The sequence below is a fragment of the Xenopus laevis genome, chromosome 5S (assembly GCF_017654675.1).
Source record: "Xenopus laevis strain J_2021 chromosome 5S, Xenopus_laevis_v10.1, whole genome shotgun sequence".
In the NCBI taxonomy this organism is placed as follows: Eukaryota; Metazoa; Chordata; class Amphibia; order Anura; family Pipidae; genus Xenopus; species Xenopus laevis.
In genome coordinates this window covers 4920848-4947792 of record NC_054380.1, presented here as the reverse complement: position 1 = coordinate 4947792, position 26945 = coordinate 4920848, and the positions used below count along the sequence as shown (strand labels likewise).

The 26945-nt window shown below is 38.0% G+C and overlaps 1 protein-coding gene across 1 annotated transcript in view; it reads left to right on the top strand.

Moving 5' to 3' along the window:
• LOC108717374 (ADP-ribose glycohydrolase MACROD2) overlaps window positions 1-26945 on the top strand; it is a 1335613-nt gene that overhangs the window by 1560 nt on the left and 1307108 nt on the right. The window contains exon 2 of the mRNA XM_041564180.1: window positions 3389-3502. Within this exon, the coding sequence (XP_041420114.1) occupies window positions 3389-3502 (114 nt within the window). The remainder of the gene's footprint in view (window positions 1-3388; window positions 3503-26945) is intronic.

The following is a 26945-nucleotide window of genomic DNA, read 5'->3' as shown; positions in this document are numbered from 1 at the left end:
TTGCACCAGCCTAAAGTGTCAGCTTGTCAATAGCAGCAATGATCCAGGACTTCAAACTTGTCACAGGGGGTCACCATCTTGGAAAGTGTCTGTGACACTCACATGCTCAGTGGGCTCTGATTGGCTGTTGAGAAGCTAAGCTTAGGGCTCGTCACTAATTATCCAGCAGAAAATGAGCTTCCCTGGCTGTAATATAAGCTGATGCTACAGGTTTGCTGATTATTCAATTCTGATGCTAATTGCACTGGTTTCTGTGTTGCCATGTAGTAATTATCTGTATTAATTACTAATCAGCCTTATATTGTGACATTTCTATTCTATGTGTACTGTATATTGTGAGTGGCTCCCTAAGCTCAGTAAGTGACAGCAGCACAGAGCATGTGCAGTGAATCAGCAGAAAAGAAGATGGGGAGCTACTGGGGCATCTTTGGAGACCACCTGTGTGCATATCGATAAAGTGAACTCCTGATTGGATCAAAAGTGACCAAGGCTGCTTCAATTGCTTTGCACCCACTACAATATGATTTTTACATTTCAGTTTGTTTTTTAAATAATGAACCACAAATTGTAGGAGTGGAGCATAATCTTACAGGTGCAACGTTTGATCAAGTCCTGGTTTTTTTTACCCATAATAACCAACTATCAGTCAGCTTTCACTGGTCTGTTGCAGTTACAGCAATGAAAGCAAACACATGATTGTTGGCTGTTAGTGGATATGGTAAAACGAATACAACCTCAATGCATTGTTCATAAAACTTATGTTTGTGGTGGGAGAAAACTACATAAGGCGGCATCTCTGTGGTTGCTGGGGGCTAGGAGGGCACTGGTTTATAAGTAGATTCATCAAAATAACTTGTTCCTGAGGTTTGGGGTGTGTGTGGGGGGCTAAAATCATTTTTCACTGGCCCAGAGGTTGATGACAAGTTCCTGCCACACTTCAGTATAGGGCTGGGCAGAGAGTGGAGCTTCCTCTTTCCCCTGTCACTCCAGAAGGGAGTGGATGCACTGGGAGCCTGAAGCTTAGGCCTCAGTAAAGGGAAGGCCTTGGTGAAGTTGGGGATACAGGGACCCGTGAATGAGGAGTAGACAGGACAGGGTAGTTCTCTGTAAAGCATTTTCTTGGAAAGTGAGGCAGGTGGAACTAGTGAGCAAGAGCAGCCTGTGCTCCAAATAGGAGGGATAACAAGGGGGTAGCTCTCCTCTCAGGCAAGACTGGTCTGTAGTGTAGAGATCACAGCCTGATAGGGATTTAGGTCTAGAGATTTCCTTGATCCAACATGTGGGGATCCAGTTTACGTTACAGATATGCTGAGGGTGCATCTATCTATGTGGTACCCTATCTCCACAGGAATGTCACAAGGCTCTGAAATGCTGTGATGTTACCTGACATGTATGTGATAAACCTCAAAGCATTGTGGGTATAAAACCATGATTTTTGCTATAAGAATAAAGCCTGTTGCTAGTTGTTTGGTTCAAGAACCTACTGCGTCCAATTCTTTTACTTAGTAATGCAGCACAAGTGAGGTGTAGTTGCACAATACCATTCCTTTACCCTTTCATGTAGCAAAGGCCCATCCTGTGGAGAGAGGGTCAAATGTAACTGGTGCTCTGCCTGTTTCCTAGCCGGGCAAGATCTAGCTTAGCCCAGATGGGGTTACATTAGCTTTAGAGGACTTTGCCCAGTGTTCTCGCCCTTATAGAACTGAACTAGGGTAATATCCTTCCCTTTTGAGTAACATTGATTGGAACTTGCTCTAGAACATTATCAAGGAGATCCAATGCCTCACAGGGCTATCTAGTGACTGGAAATATCAATAACCCGTATAACATACTATTTTAGCCCCTTGCAGACTTCTTTGAATATTTTAGTTAAAGCCAGTAAAAAAATTGCCATTTGGGCTTTGTTTATTTCTTAAGTTGTGTCTAAATTATGTCATTATTAGCCATCATGTCCTCACCTATTTTATCTAAGACGTGTGTTTAAGCACAGAAACATCCCCTTATAATAAAATCACTCTCCGAAGTAAAATAGGTGCCCCTGCCCCAGGCCCTCAGCTCAGGGGAGCAGATAATCCGTATGCAAGGTAAGAAAGGTTTAGGGCACTCTGGAAAACCACATGTAGGTCAGACCGAAAAACGTTGGTTAAAAAAGTAGAAAAAATCTTTATTCAAACAATCATCTCCAACCTGACGCATTTTGTATCCCCTTAAAGGGATACTGTCATGGGAAAAAATTTTTTTTCCAAAATGAATCAGTTAATAGTGCTGCTCCAGCAGAATTCTGCACTGAAATCCATTTCTCAAAAGAGCAAACAGATTTTTTTATATTCAATTTTGAAATTTGACATGGGGCTAGACATATTGTCAATCTCCCAGCTGCCCCTGGTCATGTGACTTGTGCTCTGATAAACTTCAGTCACTCTTTACTGCTGTACTGCAATTTGGAATGATATCACCCCCCCCCCCCCAGCAGCCTAACAACAGAACAATGGGAAGGTAACCAGATAGCAGCTCCCTAACACAAGATAACAGCTGCCTGGTAGATCTAAGAACAGCACTCAATAGTAAAATCCAGGTCCCACTGAGACACATTCAGTTACATTGAGAAGGAAAAACAGCAGCCTGCCAGAAAGCATTTCTCTCCTAAAGTGCAGGCACAAGTCACATGACTGGGGGCAGCTGGGAAATTGACAAAAAATGTCTAGCCCCATGTCAGATTTCAAAATTGAATATAAAAAAATCTGTTTGCTCTTTTGAGAAATGGATTTCAGTGCAGAATTCTGCTGGAGCAGCACTATTTACTGATGCGTTTTTAAAAAAAATCATGTTTTCCGATGACAGGATCCCTTTAATCATAGGCTTTCGGCTCAGGGGAGCGGATAATCCGTATGCAATGTAATAAAGGTTTAGGGCACTCTGGAAAACCACATGTAGATCAGACCAAAAAACGTTGGTTTAAAAAGTAGAAAAGATCTTTATTCAAACAATCGTCTCCAGCCTGACGCATTTTGTGTCCCCAAGACACTTAATCATAGGCTTTTTCCTATTCTTAATGAGGAAGATAAGTCTACTTTTTTCCTATATCTTTACACTACTGATAATTTTGTGGGAGTTTCTGTGCTATATTTATCCTTTTTTTTTTTATTGTTAAATTGCATCAGCCAGAACTAATTAAATAGTTGGAACACATATCTGGCTAAATTATTCGATGGCATTTTCATAAAAAACAAGTTCCTGTCATACTTTTATTAAAATTGGATGAAATAGATTAAAACCAAAGTTTTAGAGCTTCTTTCATAAATCAGCTGCTCTGCTTTATATTAAATTCTCAACTTACTGTATAATGGGAAGAACCTCTGAAATATATCATTCTTTTTCCCGTTAACAGAACGGCTGTTAAATATGACGCGGGAAGAAAGACGCAAGGAATACAGAGAATATGTTTCACTGGATAATATTCCATCGCTAATGGAAGAGCTGAAGAGAAAAGCATCAAGTAATGGTAAGATCCATATTTAATATTCATGGTTTGGTTGGCGTTTAAGTAGCAAAATCTCCTTGAAGATTAAAAGGTTTTTCTTAATGGTTATAATGTTATATTTCATTGCATGGAAAGTGACATTGATATTGCATTTTATCTTCTGGCTTTCTGCTTGCCAAGCTACTGTCCATGCTGTCTTACAATTGTGATAGTGTATATCTATCTATCTATCTATCTATATATATATATATATATATATACATGAAACACGATTGCTTAGATTGAGAAAAATGCTCAGCCTCTGACTCGCAGAAACCATTTCTCCACCCACATTTGGCTGGCAGAGTCATTTAACTTCTACCTCCCTCTGAATGGATTTGATTCTGGGACAAACAACAGAGGGGCTTTAAAGGAGAACTAACCCTGGCCTCCCTTCATCCCCCTCCACTGCCTGCTCCATTGCCCCCTCCCCAAGCTCCCTACCCGCAGCTAGAGTCCTGCGCGGAACCAATTTGTTAAACCCAACCCGGACCTGCAACCAGCATACTAACCAGCTTGGACCCGCTACCCAACCCGCAAGTACCTTATCTGCAACTCGATCCATGACCCGCTAAGTTAGGACGGGCAATGGAGTGGCAGTGGAGGGGGTCAAGGGTTTATTTCTCCTTTACCTACTGTGTATCCTGTGCTTGAATGGCTTCCCCCATGGCTACACAGCCAAGGATACACAGTAGATAACAGATAAGTACTACTATAGTTTATACAAACAAGCTGCTGTGTAGCCATGGGGGCAGCCATTCAAGCACAGGACACACAGTAGATAACAGATAAGTACTACTATTGTTTATATAAACAAGCTGCTGTGTAGCCATGGGGGCAGCCATTCAAGCACATGATACACAGTAGATAACAGATAAGTACTACTATAGTTTATATAAACAAGCTGCTGTGTAGCCATGGGGGCAGCCATTCAAGCACAGGATACACAGTAGATAACAGATAAGTACTACTATAGTTTATATAAACAAGCTGCTGTGTAGCCATGGGGACAGCCATTCAAGCACAGGATACACAGTAGATAACAGATAAGTACTACCATTGTTTATATAAACAAGCTGCTGTGTAGCCATGGGGGCAGCCATTCAAGCACAGGATACACAGTAGATAACAGATAAGTACTACTATAGTTTATATAAACAAGCTGCTGTGTAGCCACGGGGGCAGCCACTCAAGCACAGGATACACAGTAGATAACAGATAAGTACTACTTTAGTTTATATAGACAAGCTGCTGTGTAGCCATGGGGGCAGCCATTCAAGCACAGGATACACAGTAGATAACAGATAAGTACTACTATAGTTTATATAAACAAGCTGCTGTGTAGCCATGGGGGCAGCCATTCAAGCACAGGATACACAGTAGATAACAGATAAGTACTACTATAGTTTATATAAACAAGCTGCTGTGTAGCCATGGGGGCAGCCATTCAAGCACAGGATACACAGTAGATAACAGATAAGTACTACTATAGTTTAAATAAAGCTGCTGCGTACACAATGTAAATTGTATGGTATTTATATAAAACCACCTAAAGTTAGTAGAATTTTATAGTGTGATTTTGTAACTAAATGTTGAATATCTGTAATACTTAAAATTTCCATTTTCTGCTACAGAGAAAATGTTGTGTTGGTGAAATACACATACAATTGTTGGCAGGAAAATGAAGTGAGAAAAATACAACACACCAAATCAAACCATTATTTTTATTTTATGCTCTTAGATTGGCCTATGCTAAATAGAAAACTCTGGTACCTGCAATACCAAGACTTTCTATAGATGTCAGTGTATTACCGACTCACTTGAATTTTCAGCCTTCCATTGTGATTGGTTCATTATAACCATATAATACACAAAAGCCATGAATAGCCTGTAAATTATATCCTTATAAACGGTGAGTAGTGATGTGATCAGTTATAAAGGGTGAGTAGTGATGCAATTTCTGTCACATGACTCACTAAAATTTGTGTATTATAATTAATAAAGTACCCCCAGTTGTAAAATATGAGGATATTAGAAGTTACCTCGGAGTTCCATGACCTGTATAAAAACACTCGGCCTTCGGCCTCTTGTTTTTATATGGTCATGAAACTCCTCGGTAACTTATAATATCCTTATATTTTACAAGAGGGGGTACTTTATTCACTATATCTCCTCCCTTAGCTACCATATAGAGGCACGTTTGTCAAAGTTCGAATTTCAAATTCATGCGAATTTAAAATTTGAAATTTGACTAGTCTTAGGGGCACATTTACCTAGGGTCGAATATCGAGGGTTAATTAACCCTCGATATTCGACTGCTGAATTGAAATCCTTCGACTTCAAAGGAATATCGAAGTCGAAGGATTTAGCGCAATTCGTTCGATTTTAATCCATCGATCGAAGGATTATCCTTCGATCAGAAAAACCTTGTAAAGCCTATGGGGACCTTCCCCATAGGCTAACATTGGCCTCGGTAGGTTTTAGGTGGCGAACTAGGGGGTCGAAGTTTTTTTTAAAGAGACAGTACTTCGATTATCGAATGGTTGAATATTCGAACAATTTCTAGTTCGAATCATTCGATTCGAAGGTCGTAGTCACAGGTCGAAGTAGTCAAAAAAACCCATTGAAATTCGAACTATTTTTCCTCTATTTTCCTCTATTCCTTCACTCGAGCTTAGTGAATGGGCCCCTAAATATATTGATAAAATTGAATGAATAAAACTCGAACTAATTTAAATGACCCGAAATCTCAAATCGAATTCAAATCTAATTCGATCAAACTCGATTCGAGTTTTTTCTCCGACGTATGATGTAGAGAGTGATATTATGAGACAATTTGCAATTGGATTCATGTTTTATTCTTTGTGATTTTTGAGTTATTTAGCTTTTTATTCAGCCGATCTACAGTTTGCAATTTAGGCAATCTGATGATACATGGGGTCAATTTGAGAGTTTTGACCATAAAAAATAATCCAGAAACAGGTTTGTCTTAGCAGCCAGTGTGAATACTTTCTTGAAGTAGATATGGATGAAAATAGCTGGTAACTAGAAGCAACAAGAATAAAAATCACATATGCTCATTGTCTCTACACAAAAATCGATTAAAATTAAAGCATCAGAGGTATGATCTGTACTAAACACAAATGTAAAGGTTAAAACAATTTAGGACAATGTTACTTTATATGAAGGAGCTTAGAGACCATGTATGTCTGTAGGTAGCAGCCCAGACTACACAAATTTATTGACCAATAGCAGATAAGTCATAATTATACATAAGGTATATAGAGTAGGGATATAGAGTTGGGATGCACAGAATCCAGGATCCACAAATCCTAATTTGCATATGTAAATTAGGGGCGGGTAGGGAAATCACATGACTTTTCGTCACAAAAGAAGATTTTTTTCCACTTTTTCCTTTCCTACCCCTAATTTACATATGCAAATTAGGGTTCTGATTCGGTTCGGTATTCGGCCGAATCTTTCACAAAGGATTCGGGGATTCGGCCGAATCCCAAATAGTGGATTTGGTGCATCCCTAATATACAGTGAATAAAGTACTCCCTATTGTAAAATATAAGGATATTATAAGTTACCGAGGAATTTTATGACCTAATAAAAACACGAGGCCAAAGGCCGAGTGCTTTTATACAGGTCATGGAGCTCCGAGGGAACTTTTAATATCCTCATATTATTTATTATAATACACAAGTTTTAGTGAGTCATGTGCCAGAAATGACATCACTACTCACTGTTAATAACTGATGACATCACTAGTCACTGTTTATATAGTGAAAAAAGTACCCCCCTCTTGTAAAATATAAGGATATTATAAGTTACCGAGGAGTTTCATGACCATATAAAAGTACGAGGCCGAAGGCTGAGTTATACAGGTCATGGAACTCCGAGGTAACTTCTAATATCCTCATATTTTGCAACTGGGGGTACTTTATTTATTATAATACACAAGTTTCAGTGAGTCATGTGATGGAAATGACATCAGAACTCACCGTTTATAACTGATGACATCAGAACTCACCGTTTATAAGGATATAATTTACAAGAGATTCATGGCTTTTGTGTATTATAATCCCTTAAACACACAGTTTGTTATGAGAATTACTTTCTAAAGCTGGTGTTACCGTTAGTCTACTAGAAAATCATATAAACTAAAGCCAATAGTCTGGTTTTGCCTCCAATAAGGATTAATTAGATCTTAGTTGGGATCAAGAACAAGCAACTGTTTTATTATTACACAGAAAAAAAATAAATCATTTTTAAAAGTGTGGATTATTTGATTATAATAGAATCTACACGAGACAGCCTTTTCGTAATTCTGAGCTTTCTGGATAACAGGTTTCCGGATAACTGATCCAATACCAGTACCCCATTGTTCAGTGTAAGTCTACTGGTTTATTTCACAAGAGAACATGTTTTGCAACAGATGTGTAGCTTTTTAAATTAATTTGCCCATACAGTATACATCTTAACCCACCGTGCTGTAGTTTTAAGAAAGACGGGGCCAGAGTAGGAAGTCTGGGACCCAAATCTGTGAGGAAAAAACAAATTGGGGATGTTCAAGCTGCAACAAGTTCTGGTTGAAAACCCAGGACCCTCAACAACCTTCACTGACAGCCATCCCTTATGTATATAAATGTGTAACAGGTATGGGATCAGTTATCGGGAATCCGTTATCCAAAAAGTTCCAAATTACCGAAAGTCCATCTCCCATAGACTCAATTTTATTTCCCAATTTATTTTCCCAATATTCTTTTTTCTCTGTGATAGTAAAACAGTATCTTATACTTGATCCCAACTAAGATATAATTAATCTTTATTGGAGGCAAAACCAGCCTATTGGGTTTATTTCATGATTTTCTAGTAGACTATGGGGCGGATTTATCAAGGGTTGAAATTCGACCATCAAATTAAAATACTTCGACTTCGAATATCGAAGTCAAAGGATTTTTTACCGAATTTGGCCATCGAACAATCAAAGTAAAATCGTTCGATTGTACGATTAAATCGCTCGATTCGATGTAGAAGGTCCCCATAGGCTAACATAGCACTTCGGCAGGTTTAATTTGGCGAAGTATTGAAGTCAAAGTTTTTTTTAAAGAGACAGTACTTCGATTATCAAATGGTCGAATATTCAAACAATTTTTACTTTGAATCAAAGTCGAAGTAAATTCGAAGTCGTAGTATACTATTCGATGGTCGAAGTATCCAAAAAATTACTTTGAATTTCAACTTTTTTTACTTCGAAAATCCCCTCGAATTCACGGCAACCCTTGATAAATCTACCCCTTAAGGTATGAAGATCCAAATTATGGATAGATTGGTTATTCTGAAAACCCCAAATCCCGAGCATTCTGAATAACAGGTCCCATACCTGTACTATAAGGGCAGAGACATTCAGGAAGATTTGGGGAGATTTAGTCGTCCTGCTACTAATCACTAATCATCTTCGGGCGACTAATCTGCCCAAAAAGCTTTCCCGTCTGCAAGAATCTAAATCACCGGCGGGATGGCACTTGAAGCACTTCGTTTTCCGTAATTGCCCAAAGTTTCCTCGTCAGGCAACTTCGGGCGACTTCAGAAAACGAAGCGCTCCGAGTAGCATCCTGCTGGTGATTTAGATTCTAGCCGGCGGGAGGGCTTTTCGGGGAGATTAGTTGCGCGAAGGAGAGGTGATTAGTAATCCATACTAATGAGGATGTCCGCATTAAAGTACCGTATTACCTAAGACAAGCAAATGCTAAAACAATTCAGGGTGTACCTGTATATAAATATTGTCCTGTTTATACAGGAGCGAGAACACAATGAAGGTCAGCAGACCAGGTAGTCACTACTTTCTGTAATTATTTTCAAAATCTTCTATAGAAGAACTTTTACTCACTGCTTTCGGTATGTAAAGGTCATTGAGCATATTTGTCTTATAAACCTGCAATCCCATTCAGACACGTAGCGCTTTGCTTTGCTTTCAGAACAGATGGCTTAGTGAAATTTGTATGCTAGGAATAAGGAGCCATCATCTGAGTTTGCCTTTATCTTCCCTTATAGCTGTCAGATTTGAGTTTAGAGATCTCCAACTGCCACATGAAAAACAAAGTTAAGTAAGAAGTACAAACGCTTCCAGGGATAGCAGAGTTTGCACAGGCAGCATTTCTGTGAAATCCAGCAGAGATTATTTCGTTGGCCGTCTCCATTGTTATGAAGTTTGCTTGAGTTTCCTCTCCTGCAGAGGCCGTAGTGCGTGATGAAAGATATATAGACGGTTATGTCTGCACAATTGATCCTTAAGGTGTGTGCTCATAGTTATGTCTACAGGTTATGACACCACTGCATTCACTATTTAGCCAAAAGTATGTGGACACACACACAATGGGTTGTTCATCTTTGAGTTAACCTCTAGTATGGTGTAGAGAGTGATATTCAGAGACAATTTGCAATTGGTTTTCATTTTTTGTAGATTTTGAGATATTTAACTTTTTATTCAGTTTGCAATTTTAGCATATTTTAAGGTGACCATACACGGCCGATAAAAGCTGCAGACAGACCAAGTCGGCAGCTTATTGGCCCGTGTATGGGGCCCCCCGACGGGCTTCCCCGATCGAGACAAAAAATCCAGTTGGATCGCGACCGCATCTGTTCGTTGATGCAGTCCCGTGATCCGACCCCCATTCGTTAGGATCCTATCGTTGGGCCTTAGGGCCCACGATCGGATCAGCCCGATATTGCCCACCTCAAGGTGGGCATATCGGAGACATATCCGCTCGTTTGGCGACATCGCCAAACGAGCGGATCTCTCCGTGTATGGCCACCTTTACCCGAGCAACCGTGCACTGATACTGGAATATGGGTAAGAAAGGGCCTGAATAAAAAAAACTACTACTAATAAAAAGTAGCACTAACTATACATTTGTAGCCTTACAGAGCATTCGTTTTTTAAGATGGGATCAGTGACCCGACATAAGAAGAAGGCAAATAATTGAAAATTATTTTAAAAAAAAGTTTGAAGTCCAATTGAGAAGTTGCTTAGAATTAGCCGTTCTGTAACATACTAAAAATTTACATAAAGGTAAACCACCTATTTAATAGGCTTGGCTGTTTTAGCCAGGGCCGTTAATTACAGGTGAGTAAAAGCAAGTATACAGCCATGCAATCTTCTTAGACCAGTGGTAGTTGATGTTTTTGGTTTAAAGCCTCTTGGAGGACTGATCATTATTCAGGGCCCCCCTTGGTTCATAATAGGGATGCACCGAATCCACAATTTTGGATTCGGCCGAATCACCAAATCCTTTATGAAAGATTCTGAATCCGAACCCTAATTTGCATATGCAAATTTGGGCTGGGAAGGGGAATTTTTTTTTTTACTTCCTTGCTTTTTGACAAAAAGTCACGCGATTTCCCTCCCCACCCCTAATTTGCATATGCAAATTAGGATTTAGATTCGGTTCGGCTGGGCAGAAGGATTCAACCGAATCCTGCTGAAAAAGGCCGAATCCTGGCTGAATCCTGAACCGAATCCTGGATTCGGTGCATCCCTAGTTCATAACAAGATTCCAATAATCCTATGACAGCAAATAAGCTTTTATATAAATTTCTTGGACTGAGACACACCTTTCCAAGTCACTAGGCCCCTGTGGGCGAGCCCCACAATTTGGGAACCCCTTCTTTAGGCAGACATTTGCAGTGAATGGGTTGTGCTGGAGAACTTAGTGACTTTCATCATGCCAACTCTTCAACAAATCACTTTGTCAAGTTCTGCTCAGGTTTGTGCTGTCTTTGTGAAGTAGGAATGTTTGGACTAGGCCACACAAGCTCACAGAACAAGGACCAAAGTATGTGGCATCTAAAATTAATCTGTGCTTGGTACCACTAACTATTAAAGGGCATGTAAAAGCAAAAAAAAAATAAAATCCCATTTTTACTTTCTTTAATGAAAAAGAAACCTATCTCCAATATACTTTAATTAAAAAATGTGTACAGTTTTTATAAGAAACCTGACTGTATGCAGTGAAATTCTCCCTTCATTTACTGCTGTGGATATGTATTGTCAGATGGTCCCTAACTGCTCTGCAGGGAAACAATCATACTTATGAACAGCAGGGGGAGCCCCCACCTTACTTCGCAGCCATGCAGAACTCAAGCAGCTTTGTTTATGACGATCCCTAAGCAGCCCAGACCACACTGAGCATGTGCACAGACTTGGTCTTGCAAAGATGTATAACAAAGTTACAAGATGGTGACCCCCTGTGGTCAAATTTGAAAGCATAAATAATTTGTTTGATTAGGCTTGTGGTGCAGTAAGTTAGTATACAAAATACAGCATTTCTAGCCTTATTCTATTTTAGACTTTATATGCCCTTTAAGTTCCAAACTGTATCTGGAAGCAATCTCAGGACAAGAGCTCTTCATTGTGTTTGTGTGTGTGGGGGTGTGTGTGGGGGTGTCAATGCAGTGAATAGGATGCTACCTAGATAAACTTTTGCCAAAGTGTGGTTAAATACCTGATAAAAGCATCACTATAAGGCAAGAGACAACAGTAGCTACCTTTTGAGAAGCTGAGAATGGGCAAGCAGAGGCTTCCAAAGCAAATCTCCAGCTGTGTTGGCCTAACTAAGATGGCAGCGAGGACTCTGACCCGGTAGATCCAAAAGTCTACTCGGCTTCCAGCTCACCAGGGCAAAGAGACCAGCAGCAAACAGAACCGCAATCACAACTAGCTCCTGGAATGGGACACCATTCCTTACAGAGCAATGGTCCTGTAGCAGCGTAGATACTTTCTCTTTTAAACACTTGTATGCACCATATGCTCAGCTCATAAAAATATACAGGTTGATATGACTAATCTAATGCAGAGAGAACAGACCATTTTGAAACTGAAGTAGATGAACTAATACAGAGACATTATATGCTAAAAGAAGAAATTAAAACCCAACCCCAACAAGAAGAGCTATCCTTACTCATGTCACAAACTAAAGACATGGAGAATAGGATAGGGGTTCTCAGAGTAGATAGGTCTACTAGACATCAGGTCCTTGTGCTTTCTTTTCTTCATCTTTAACTCCCCACAGGAAACTGGTGGTTTGATAGAACTTATGTAGGCCTCGGCGCTGGTCAACACTTCAACACCTAGAGACACAATAGTATGTCTATACATACATTATTTTGATCGCTAAAACCGGTAACACCACACATACTGAACATTAAGGCTAGAAAATCTTCAAAGATCTCTCCCTTATAACACTCAATAAAAGGAGATAACTACACCCAGTGACCAAAAAACTGGTGGAGTTACCGTATAAGCTCTCGAGGCTAAAGGGTTATCATCAATATATTCTCCAAGAACCATCATAGGCACCTCAGTTTCTCAAGGGTATTAATCTCCAACCTGTGCATCAATAACAGGCTTCACCTAACCCTAAAAAAACACCAGAAAGAGAAACTGGTATCTACCTGGGAAAAATCTGATTTGAAGAACCTGACCTGAGATAAGGTTTTGTTACTCAAATGGTCTCTTAACCTTGGTATGGGTACCCAGAACCCAAACAGGTTGGACTTGCCTCTCAAACTCAAAATAATTCAACCTAGTTGAGGCAAACTCCACATCTGAACTTGCCTTAGACTGAGACATGGCTACACTAACACTTACACCTGGAATTGTGTCCTGCCATAGTCTGCAAATGTTGTTCCTTTTTTATTATTTATACCATTTTCTATATTGTTTACTATCTTTAACAAGTGCTCAGTTTCTGAATACTGAGTATTCAGTTACTAAGCAACAAACCTATTATCACTTGTTAAAGATATGTTATCTATCTGAATTTGCATGGATACTAGGTTTAACTGTTTAACCAGTATTTATTGAATACCTAAAAGAAAGGAACTGCTAGAAGAGTTATTTATGTCGCACATCCAAATATTAACCAAGATTTACCTGAGCATGAGAGTAGACCTCCAGCTTTCTAAAGGCACACATATTAAACTACTGTTTTAACTACGACGGTGGAAATGTTAACAATAAGGGCCTTATTTATTTAAATTCGAATTTTTCTTATTTTAAAAAGTCCAACCAAACTAGAATCCACGATTGGACCTTATTTATTAAAAAAAAAATTATGATTTAATAGAATCGGGAACAAACATGAAAAAAACTGTACATTTTTCTCCGATTTTTTTTCCCGAATACCTTGATTTTTCCTGAAAGCCCAAATTTTTGGGATTTTTGCCCTAAAAGTCCAAAATAGTGGGATTTTCGGGCTAATTAGAGCACAGACCACAGAAACTTCCAAATAGCATAGGGATCTCTCCCATTGACTTATATACAACCTCGGTAGGTCTGAGATGCCAGATTTTCAGATTCAGACTTTTACCATCCTCGAGATAAATCTCGAAAAATTCTAGTTTTTTTCCCCACTAAAAATTCGGATTTTATAGTAAAAAAACAACTAGAATTTCTTGAGTTTTTGGCGTTCAGACTTTAATAAAGCCCCTTAATGTTAATGGGCTGAACAGTATAATGTAAAGGTATATGGCCTTCAGGGAATTTGATCAGCCTGCTATTGCACGAAATGCATACTTACCAGTGAACAAAATGTTCTCTATGCCATTCGCCTAATGATCATCATTTTATCATAGAAGAACCTTGGCTAGGAACCCAATCAAACTAGCAAATATATGTGCTTTCAAATCTGTTAAACTTCTTTAGACCCATCCTCATTAAAGCCTGAGGATGGTGGTGATTATAACTTGGAAAATAGAGACCCCTCAACGCCTCTCTACAATGAGAATGTAAGATGTGATACAGATGGTTTTATCAGCTACAGGCAGGGCCGCCATTAGAAATCACGGGGCCCCGAACAACAAAATTTTCGGGGCCCCGCCCACACTGGCGCCCAAGCCCCACCCCAGATCCTCCCCACTCCACTCCATCCCACCCAAAGACCACACAGACATCAGCGCTAAAAAAGTAACCCCCCCCCCACACAAGTTATAAAAAGCTATTGATGGTCAGGGCCCCCTTATAAGTTAAAAAGAAATTGGTGCCAGGGTCTCCCTTACAAGGTAAAAAAAATTGGGGCCCCAAATATTTATTTTTAAAAAAAACATTGGTGCCACGCCCCCCCGTTACAAGTTAAAAATTGGGGCCCCAGAATGGCAGGGGCCTATAGAATATTGAAATAATACATTGGTGTTCAGTAGAATTGAACTCATGGCTTGAGCACTTCAACTTTTCCTCCTTTCGTGACTTTGGGTGTTTTCACAGCTTCAGGACTTCAATTTCGCCTGTTTTCATGACTTTGAGTCTTTTCGCCGCTTCGGGACTTTGGCTATTTTCGTGACTTCGGGTCTTTCGCCCGCTTCGGGAATTTGGCTTCGGCTGTTTTTGTGGTTTTGGGTCCTTCGGCTGTTCTCGGCACTTCCGCATTTTGGCTGTTTGCGATGGCCGCACGCACGGCTTTGGCGCTCTCAAGGGGGGCCCGGCTCTTTTCAAAACTGCAGCACTGATGGGTCCCCCTTCATGCCCGGGCCCGGGACACTTGTCCCCCCTGTACCCCCCTGATGGCGGCCCTGGCTACAGGTATGGGATCTGTTATCCGGAAACCCGTGATTCAGAAATCTCAAAATTACTGGAAGTCTCCCATAGACTCCATCATAATAATAAGAGTATATAATCCACATTTATAAAAATGATTTCCTTTTTCTCTGTAACAATAAAACAGTATCTTGTACTTGATCCCAACTAAGATATAATTAATCCTTATTGGAAGCAAAACCAGCCTATTGGGTTTATTTAATGTTTACATGTTTTTTAGTAAATTTAAGGTATGATGATCCAAATTACAGAAATATCTGTTATCCAGAAAACCCCTGGCCCGAGCATTCTGGATAACAGGTCCCATACCTGTACTAAGCAAACGTATCCTTACAGATGCAATATGCACATAAAGGAAAACATCTAGGGGCCCATTTACTTAGCTTGAGTGAAGGAATAGAATTAAAAAAACTTAGAATGTTTTTTTTTTGGCTACTTCGACCATCGACAACAACTTTGACTTCAAATCGAACGATTCAAACTAAAAATCGTTCGAATATTCAACCATTTGATAGTCGAAGTACTGTCTCTTTAAAAAAAAACTTCGACCCCCTACTTTGCCACCTAAAACCTACCGAGGTGCAATGTTTTCTAATGTTTTTTTGGTCGAAGAAAAATCGTTCGATCGATGGATTAAAATCCTTTGAATCAAACGATTCGAAGGATTTAATCGTTCGATCAAACTATTTTTCGTTCGATCGAACTATTTGCGGTAAATCCTTCAACTTCGATATTCGAAGTCGAAGGATTTACTTTCGGCAGTCGAATATCGAGGGTTAATTAACCCTCGATATTCGACCATATGTAAATCTGCCACCTAAATTACATATCAAACATACTTTGTAAAGCAAAATAAAAACTTGTTAAAAGACAATGGCATAGAAACCTGACATCACAGGTCCTAAAGGAAATCTTTCAATACATAAACCAAGGTCCCTTATGACAGATGCAATAAAAGAAGTATTAGATGGACCAGATATGGATATTATGGGAGAAGAGATAAACCACATTCTCTCTTAGATAAAGAAATGAAAGTCGAACACATACAGACAGCTATATCTGCTATTTAAATAGGAAAAGCAAGGTGACATGTGCTCTAGCAGATATCGCTAAAGCTTTTCAGGACTATAATACAACATTTTACAACCTGACAGACATCCCAGTCAATTTACAAAACAGGCTGGAACTCCAGGAGAGAGCTTTTCTCATAAATAACATTCATTTTACATTGACCCCTGAGGACTTGCAATACCTTAAAGGGCATGTAGAGGCAAAAACATAAAATCCCATTTTTACTTTCTTTAATGAAAAAGAAACTTATCTTCAATATACTTTAATTAAAAAAATGTGTACCGTTTTTACAAGAAACCGGACTGTATGCAGTGAAATTCTCCCTTCATTTACTGATGTGGATAGGAATTGTCAGACGGTCCCTAACTGCTCTGCAGGGAAACAATCATACTTATGAACAGCAGGGGGAGCCCCCGCCTTACTTTCCAGCCATGCAGAACTCAAGCAGCTTTGTTTATGATGATCCCTAAGCAGCCCAGACCACACTGAGCATGTGCACAGTCTTAGTCTTGCAAAGATGTATAACAAAGTTACAAGATGGTGGCCAACTTTGAAAGCATAAATCATTTGTTTGATTAGGCTTGTGGTGCAGTAAGTTCATGTTTATATTTAGTATACAAAATACAGCATTTCTAGCCTTATTCTATTTTAGGCTTTACATGCCCTTTAATAACAAAATAAGCGATGAGGTTGCAGCCACCTTCAAATATTTTCTGACCATAGTCACCAGACGCAGACGGCCTCAACTTTTCTTATAAAAAATCCTTATTAAATTATTTATTATATAATTCTTCCTAACTCAAGGATGACAATAAATACATTGAGTATATTGTGGACAAACTTGTCTTGCCTACAGAGAGCCCATGGATGTTCTTCAGTTCCAAACAAGGATGATACTTTCAAACAAATATGATACCACTGAATGTTCAGACCTGCCACCATGATACATACACCTAGAACACTGTTTAGTAAATATGGCAAAGAACAGTTGTGTTTGGCTCACAATCTACAGTTGGTCTCCAAACTGATCTGATTGAATAAGTAGAGTCTCAACTTTAACTTATACTCTCATGAATGTTAATGGAAAATAAGTCGCCACCAGCTGGAGGGCTACAATTTGGATAAGTAGTTACTGAAAATATAATTTTAAACAATTTAATATGAAAATTTTAATACATTTTCTGGACAAAGGACAATCTGAGCTTGGTTCCTGAGAGCAAATGTCCTATCTTCCCAACTCTAAATGTGGTAGTATCCACATTTGTTTTACTAATTGATATGCTGTAGAATTTCTCCAGACAATTAAACACCAATGTTTTTATGTGCTCCATAAATCAGACTTTGGCACTGTTCTACTACTGCCCCATGGAAAAACTCTCTTCTTGCTGGAGCTAATACAATCACCTTTAAATCTATTTTTCATTAACTTTTATCTGCAATAACCTTTAAATGCAATCACAGACCCCTATTTTGATCAGCGTTCTACGTGATACCCATTTAAAAAAAAAAATGATATGTATTTTTATAAGAACCCTATGTTTTAACTTCACAATCACTGCTGACACCAGTTACAGATTCCTAAGTTAAGTTTGGGAATATACTACTAATCACTTGCTTGACATATTCCTAACATCTGGTTAACCTAAAGGTGGCTACACACGGGCAGATTAAAGCTGCGGATATTGGTCCTTTCTGATCGATATCTGGCCACAATATTGATCGGGAAGGTTTAATTTTTCAGGCAATCGACCCGTTGAAGCCCATTGCTCCTCGTGGTTATCTGATCGTTCGGCTATAGCCCTGATGTTGGTGGGCATATCGGGAAAAGATACGCTCGTTTGGCGATGTTTCCAAATGAGCGGATCTTATAGTGTATGGCCAGCTTTAGGTCTCTCCATCTTCCAAGGATTTCGCCAAACTTTCTCTTTTTTCACCACACCCATTCAAACATTCTCCTCTTTTCTTCCACCAACTAGTTTTTGTATTAATGTTTTTATACACCAAGCCATACCAATGCAATCTTCAGTCAACACTCATATGTCATGGTATCACATTAAAAACTAATTTATCACCCTACATTTTGGACATTTTTTCTTGGTTAACTAAAACCATATCCATATGACTGTACCATTTTTCTTTATCTGGTACTATTTCTTTGTGATTTCCCTGCTGTGCTTAGCTATTGACTGCTTACAGCTTGATGCACATCTTTTCTTTTTTTCTTGCAAGTTCCTTGGGTAGTAAGTTGTTATTAGTGTCAGTTTTGTGGGAACCTCTGTTTCCGTAGAAATAACCAGCTTTATAGCTCATTCAGCTATCCACAGACTTCTGTTTTCTTTTCCAAACCATATCCATTACCTTCGTTACCACTATCTGCTGGCCCTCAGGTCTACTAAAACTTCTGCTCCAACTAGAGCTTTCTCATCCATCTGCTTTGCCTACTTCATCACCAACTCAGGTCACCCGGCCTCGGCATAACAGAGAATAAATACTTTTTGTGAAAGAGGGATTCTGCTGATTCTACTGTTGACTGCATCTTGTCCATCAACTTCTACCTCAAACATCTTTCTGGGTTCCTGCTCTTCCTGCTTGTAACATACAAGCAGGGCCACCATTAGAAATCATGAGACCCGTAGATATTGGCACCAGGACCCACCTTACAAGTTAAAAAGAAACATTGGGGCCCCATAGAATATTTATTTTTAAAACTCTTCAGGACTTCAACTTCGGCTCCTTTTGTAGCTTTGGGTCTTTTCGCGGCTTTGGGGCTTCAGCTTCGGCTCCTTTCGTAGCTTCGGGTCTTTTTGTGGTTTTGGGACTTCAACTTTGACTCCTTTCGTGGCTTCGGGTCTTTTCATGGCTTTGAGACTTCAGCTCTTTGAGACTTCAGGACTTTGGCAGGTGCGGCACGGCAATGGGCCCCTGTGCTTCCCTGATGGTGGCCTGGCATACTAGCTTCTGTTATGGAGGTCCTGTCTGCACATTGTATTTAACACACATTTTCTACTACATTTTCTGCTTTTGCTACAGCCCTTTGTGGCTCTTTATCATGCCATCTAATTAATTCCTTATACTGTAGGGAAAAAAAAGTAAAATAGCTTGCTAGTTTCCATGCAACATATATTTTGGGTAAGGAATCTGAAAGAACACAGTGCAAATTATATTTGTCGTTAAAGCAAAACACTGTCAGAATTTGTGAGTCATTATCATGTTATGTTAAAGCGAAGCTATAAAGAAAATTAAGTCTGCATGGAAAGCGTTGCATAAACTACTACAGGGCTGTAAAATGTGTAGACTACTTTGGATCACTTGAATATATGTAACCTTGCGTTATGTGTTTATAATGTTTTATGGTAGAGCTTACAAATGTATGTGTAAAATTGCATGTTCTTCACATCTATGGCAGATGACTACCAAAGCCAGATATAATATTTCAGGGTACTGAAGAAGAATATTTTTGTCGCTTGTAGCACCATGTCTCACCTGTTTTGGTGGCATCCATTTTTTTTCCCATAGGGCAGCAATAGAAAAGTGGAACTGAATTTGTGGAATAACACTGATATAACTGGAGCAAACTGGTCTTCACACTTTACACTCTGCACCACCATAAGCTCCCACAGGCATAGGCAAGGCCACCATCAGAATTTACGGGGCCCCATACAACAACATTTCTGGGCCCCCCTACAAATACAAAAACACCCTTTGTGACTTCGGCAAAACTCGGCTCCTACTTCGGCAGTTCAAGGGGGGCGGCTAATCCAGGAAACGCAGCACGGCCAGTCCTCCTTAACAGTTGTGCCCCCCTGATGGCGGCCCTGGGCACGGGCACAAGAAGCTGTTCTTTCCAGCTGTATACATGAGGGCTGGGGAGATTGGGGCGGCCCAAACCTATAACCCTGTATGCCGCTTTAACATTTGCTGTATTCTGGTGCACAAGCTAGGATGTGGCATTGAGTGAATAGTCTTCAGGAGTTCTGTCATTATCACCTGACCATATAGTGAGTGTTATTTTACATCTTAGCATCTGACCCAAATTTGTATTGTCCTCTATTGATAGGTTAGATGTTTGTCATAAGATGAAGATGACATCAAGAAACTGGGTGATGCCACAGAGTTGGTGGGCAAATGACAGTGGGTGTTTTGGAGAAGGGAATGAGGTGTTCAGGGGTCTCAACTACAAACTTTTGTCTTGTTTTCTGAACCCTAACACATTTTATTGAATTGGACAAACCAAGGTAAAAGTGGCAACCCTGGCCTCACACCTTGGGGTGAATATATAGCAAGAAATGCATGTGTAGCACCTTAGGAATGGGGAAAGTGTTACATCACCCCAAATCTTGTGCTTCGCCAGTATTGTATGTCCAAAAACACTGCTATGGTGCACCTGAAGCGTACAGCCTCCAATTGTGGCCTTCATTGGTAGACAATTAAGGAATATGAATGAATGAATAAATGAGGAGTTCAGGAGTTTAAGCAAAAAAAAAGTAGAAAGGGAAGACCTGCATTTATTAAATGAACAAGAAAAAGAAAAATAGAGACTGTAATGGGCAGTTCACTATTGGCTAATAAAGGGTTTGCAATCGTATCATTTTCACTTTATGTAGGGTGAACATTCCATGCTGCAATAATTACCTGAAGTGTCAATTCTATCTATCATCTATGTATCTAATTCTATCTATCTATGATCTATCTATCTATCTATCTATCATCTATCTATCTATCTATCTATCTATCTATCTATCTATCTATCTATCATCTATCTATCTATCTATCTATCTATCTATCTATCTATTATCTATCATCTATCTATCTATCTATCTATCTATCTATCTATCTATCTATCTATCTATCTATCTATCATCTATCATCTATCTATCTATCTATCTATCTATCATCTATCATCTATCATCTATCTATCTATCTATCATCTATGTATCTAATTCTATCTATCTATGATCTATCTATCTCTCTATCTATCTATCTATCTATCTATCTATCTATCTATCTATCTATCTATCTATCTATCTATCTATCATCTATCTATCTATCTATCTATCTATCATCTATCTATCTATCTATCATCTATGTATCTAATTCTATCTATCTATCTATGATCTATCTATGATCTATCTATCTATCTATCTATCTATTTATCTATCTCTCTATCTATCTATCTATCTATTATCTATCTATCTATCTATCTATCATCTATGTATCTAATTCTATCTATGATCTATCATCTATCTATCTATCTATCTATCTATCTATCATCTATGTATCTAATTCTATCTATCTATCATCTATGTACCGTATCTATCTATCTATCATCTATCTATCTATCTATCTATCATCTATGTATCTAATTCTATCTATCTATCATCTATCTATCTATCTATCTATGATCTATCTATCATCTATCTATCTATCTATCTATCATCTATGTATCTAATTCTATCTATCTATCACCTATCTATCTATCTATCTATCTATCATCTATCTATCTATCTATCTATCTATCTATCTATCTATCTATCTATCTATCTATCTATCTATCTATCTATCATCTATCTATCTATCTATCTATCTATCATCTATGTATCTAATTCTATCTATCTATCTATCTATCTATCTATCTATCTATCTATCTATCTATCTATCTATCTATCATCTATGTATCTAATTCTATCATCTATCTATCTATCTATCTATCTATCTATCTATCTATCTATCTATCTATCTATCTATCTATCTATCTATCTATCTATCTATCTATGATCTATCATCTATCTATCTATCAACTATCTATCTATCATCTATCTATCTATCATCTATGTATCTAATTCTATCTATCTATGATCTATCTATGATCTATCTATCTATCTCTCTATCTATCTATCTATCTATCTATCATCTATCTATCTATCTATCATCTATGTATCTAATTCTATCTATCTATGATCTATCTATGATCTATCTATCTATCTCTCTATCTATCTATCTATCTATCTATCTATCTATCTATCTATAATCTATCTATCATCTATCTATCTATCTATCTATCTATCTATCTATCTATCTATCTATCATCTATGTATCTAATTCTATCTATCTATCTATCTATCTATCTATCTCTCTATCTATCTATCTATCTATCTATCTATCTATCTATCTATCTATCTATCATCTACCTATCTATCTATCTATCTATCTATCATCTACCTATCTATCTATCATCTATCTATCTATCTATCATCTATCATCTATGTATCTAATTCTATCTATCTATCTATCATCTATCTATCTATCTATCTATCTATCTATGATCTATCTATCTATCATCTATCTATCTATCTATCTATCTATCTATCTATCTATCTATCTATCTATGATCTATCTATCTATCATCTATCTATCTATCATCTATCTATCTATCTATCTATCTATCTATCTATCTATCTATCTATCTATCTATCTATCTATCATCTATGTATCTAATTCTATCTATCTATCTATCTATCTATCTATCTATCTATCTATCTATCTATCTATCATCTACCTATCTATCTATCATCTATCTATCTATCTATCATCTATCATCTATGTATCTAATTCTATCTATCTATCATCTATCTATCTATCTATCTATCTATCTATCTATCTATCTATCTATCTATCTATCTATCTATCTATCTATCTATCATCTATGTATCTAATTCTATCTATCTATCTATCTATCTATCTATCTATCTATCTATCTATCTATCTATCTATCTATCTATCTATCTATCTATCTATCTATCTATCTATCATCTATCTATCTATCTATCTATCTCTCTATATAACATTTATCTATCATCTATCTATCTATCTATCTATCTATCTTGTAGGTAAGCCCAAACAAATTAGAACAGACGTTGGTATTCTGGTTTCCTAATACAAAATATTTGTTGTGCTCATTTTACTCCAGGGCCTCTATTTTGCATTAAATATCTCACACATTGCAAAGATTTAATCTTCTGACACAGACTCTTAAGTGGTGGAAAAAGGACTTTATTCTCCGGTTACTAAATTATTTACATTTGACTTCTATTAATATCCCATAGTAGCAAATCAAGAGCTTTATTTGCAACAGTGAAAAAAATAAATTTTAGAGCAAAGGAATAATCCACATACAGGTATGGGACCAGTTATTCGGAAACCCATGATCCAGAAAGCTCTGAATTACAGAAAGGCTGCCTCAAACAGACTCCATTTTAATAAAATAATTCAACATTTTGAAACGTTTTTTTTCTCTAATAATAAAACAGTCGCTTGTACTTGATCCCAACTAAGATATAATTAATCCTTATTGATGGCAAAACAATCTTATTGGGTTCAATTAATGCTAAAATGATTTTTAGTAGACTTAAAGTATGGTGATCCAAATTACATAAAGATCTTGTAATTTGGAGCTTTCTGGATAATGGATCCCATACCTGTTTAGCAAAGTTGTGTGTGCCACGGCCCTCGTCCCTGTGTTTTTGTGGTGCATTCTGGTTATGGAACAGTTTCCTGATGTTGAGAAGGGATGAAATCTATCTGATCTGACCCAACCCAACCAGGTGTGTTATTACCCTGCTAAGCCTATGGGCCAGGACATATGTTTTCACATCAGCTCTTCAAGAATAAATAAACCTTAAAATTAAGTGAATGTAAAATTGATGAGTGTTATTCTATATAACACTTTTACCATGTATCATTCATTATTTATTTTTTTATTCCAAGATATTAAGGGATACATGTACTGTTAATATGAATGAATTTTGTTACAACAGCGCCACCTGCTGGTCAGTTTCCCACCAGTCTGACCAGCAAGTAGTCAAGGAAGGAAAGAAAGAGGCTGCTCTGATGTTCTTCTGCTTAGGAAAGATTTGAGAAAAGTTTCTATTTTTTTCCTAACCAAAAAAAATCAAACCAGCCTCTTTCTTTCTCCTGACAACTTCTTCCTTGACTACTTGCTGGTCAGACCGATCAGAAAATGACCAGCAGGTGGCGTTGCAGTAATACAATTTATTGACTTAAACAGTAAATGAATCCTTTAATATCTTGGGAATAAAAAATAAATATATAATTAATGTACATTGCAAAATTGTTTAGAATAACACTCTCATCAATTTTACATTCACTTATTTTTAGGGTTTACTTATCCTTTAAAAGTAGTGACTCTCAAAAATAAAGGTTCTTTCCCTGCTTTGCCAGGGGGACTATGGTAGCCTCATACATTGACTGTGGTAATAGACAGATATGAGCAGATCTGGTAGGATTAGATGAGCAAAGAGACCACAACCCCAAAAATGCACCCGTACTACACCCCTCTGAATCTGGAACCCCCCATCTATCTCCAGTCTCCCTGGGTCATTAATTATAATGGTAATTTCTCAAACAAATAGCGGCCCTTACAAGGAAAGGGGTCATTTGTGATTTAAAGCGGTGGTTTATCTTTCAATTCAGTCTTAGTATGTTTTAGAATGGCCAATTCTAAGCAACTTTTCAGTTGGTCTTCATTATTTATTTTTTATAGTTTTTTTTAAATTATTTGTCTTCTTCTGATTTTTTCCAGCTTTGAAATGGGGGGTCACTGACCCCATCCAAAAACAAATGCTCTGCAAAGCTACAAATGTAGTACATTTGCTACTTTTTATTGTTTGTCTTTATATTTCGACCCTTTCTATTCATATTCCAGTCTCTTATTCAAATCAGTGCATCGTTGCTAATTTTAATTTGGACCCTAGCAACCAGATGGCTGAAAGTGCAAACTGGAGAGCTGCTGAATAAAAAGCGAAATAACTCAAAAACCACAAATGATAAAAAATGAAAACCAATTGCAAATTGTCTCAGAATATCCCTCTCTACATCATACTAACAGTTCATTTAAAGATGAACACCCCCTTTAATAACAAACAGACAATGGGTTGGTGACACTTTAGAATTTAATAAAGTTTTCTTTTCTTTTTTCCCATTCAGAATGATTGAATACAAATGTGAATATAGATCATACACACAAAACACAGGATAAGAAGTAGGGATGCACCGAATCCACTATTTTTGATTCGGCCAAACCCCCAAATCCTTCGATAAAGATTCGGCCTAATCCGAATCCTAATTTGCATATGCAAATTAGGGATAGGAAGGGGGAAAATATATTTTACTTCCTTGTTTTGTGACAAAAAGTCATGCAATTTCCCTCCCCTAATTTGCATATGCAAATTAGGATTCGGTTCGGCCGGGCAGAAGGATTCGGCCGAATCCTGCTGAAAAAGGCTAAATCCTGAACCGAATCCTGGATTCGGTGCATCCCTAATAAAAGGATTATAAAGAATCTGAAACCATTGTATGATAAATAATTCTCCCGTGATATCCCATTGGATTTCTTTAGTTAAAGATGTAACACATGAATTTGCTTTTATCCCAGTTGTGTTGTGTTTGGAACCCGTTATCCAGAAACCTGTCAACGTACGGCACCGCTATTTCCCATAGTTGTTGGAAGTCTTTATTTCTTACTGACCTGCTTTTTCTCTTTCCGGTCTGTGTACCTGAACTAAGCTTTATAAAGCCCTGCTAAAACCAGATTATCCCATGTTATAGATCGTATACCTCAAAGCTATAATTAGGGATTACCTTGCTGCTCGGAATGAGACCTATGTCCATCATAGTTCTGACTTTCACTGATCTGACTGTCCTGCCAAGGAGTACCCATCAGTATATTCATGAACATTATTAATCTGTAACTTGTCGATAATCACAGTGATTATTATTACTAATAATAGTAATAATAATTACACATTGCCCCCATGGCTACACAGCAGCTTGTTTATATAAACTATAGTAGTACTTATCTGTTATCTACTGTGTATCCTGTGCTTGAATGGCTGCTCTCATGGCTACACATCAGCTTGTTTATATAAACTATAGTAGTACTTATCTGTTATCTACTGTGTATCCTGTGCTTGAATGGCTGCCCCCCTGGCTACACAGCAGCTTGTTTATATAAACTATAGTAGTACTTATCTGTTATCTACTGTGTATCCTGTGTTTGAATGGCTGCCCCCATGGCTACACAGCAGCTTGTTTATATAAACTATAGTAGTACTTATCTGTTATCTACTGTGTATCCTGTGCTTGAATGGCTGCCCCCATGGCTACACAGCAGCTTGTTTATATAAACTATAGCAGTACTTATCTGTTATCTACTGTGTATCCTGTGCTTGAATGGCTGCCCCCATGGCTACACAGCAGCTTGTTTATATAAACTATAGTAGTACTTATCTGTTATCTACTGTGTATCCTGTGCTTGAATGGCTGCCCCCATGGCTACACAGCAGCTTGTTTATATAAACTATAGCAGTACTTATCTGTTATCTACTGTGTATCCTGTGCTTGAATGGCTGCCCCCATGGCTACACAGCAGCTTGTTTATATAAACTATAGTAGTACTTATCTGTTATCTACTGTGTATCCTGTGCTTGAATGGCTGCCCCCCTGGCTACACAGCAGCTTGTTTATATAAACTATAGTAGTACTTATCTGTTATCTACTGTGTATCCTGTGTTTGAATGGCTGCCCCCATGGCTACACAGCAGCTTGTTTATATAAACTATAGTAGTACTTATCTGTTATCTACTGTGTATCCTGTGCTTGAATGGCTGCCCCCATGGCTACACAGCAGCTTGTTTATATAAACTATAGCAGTACTTATCTGTTATCTACTGTGTATCC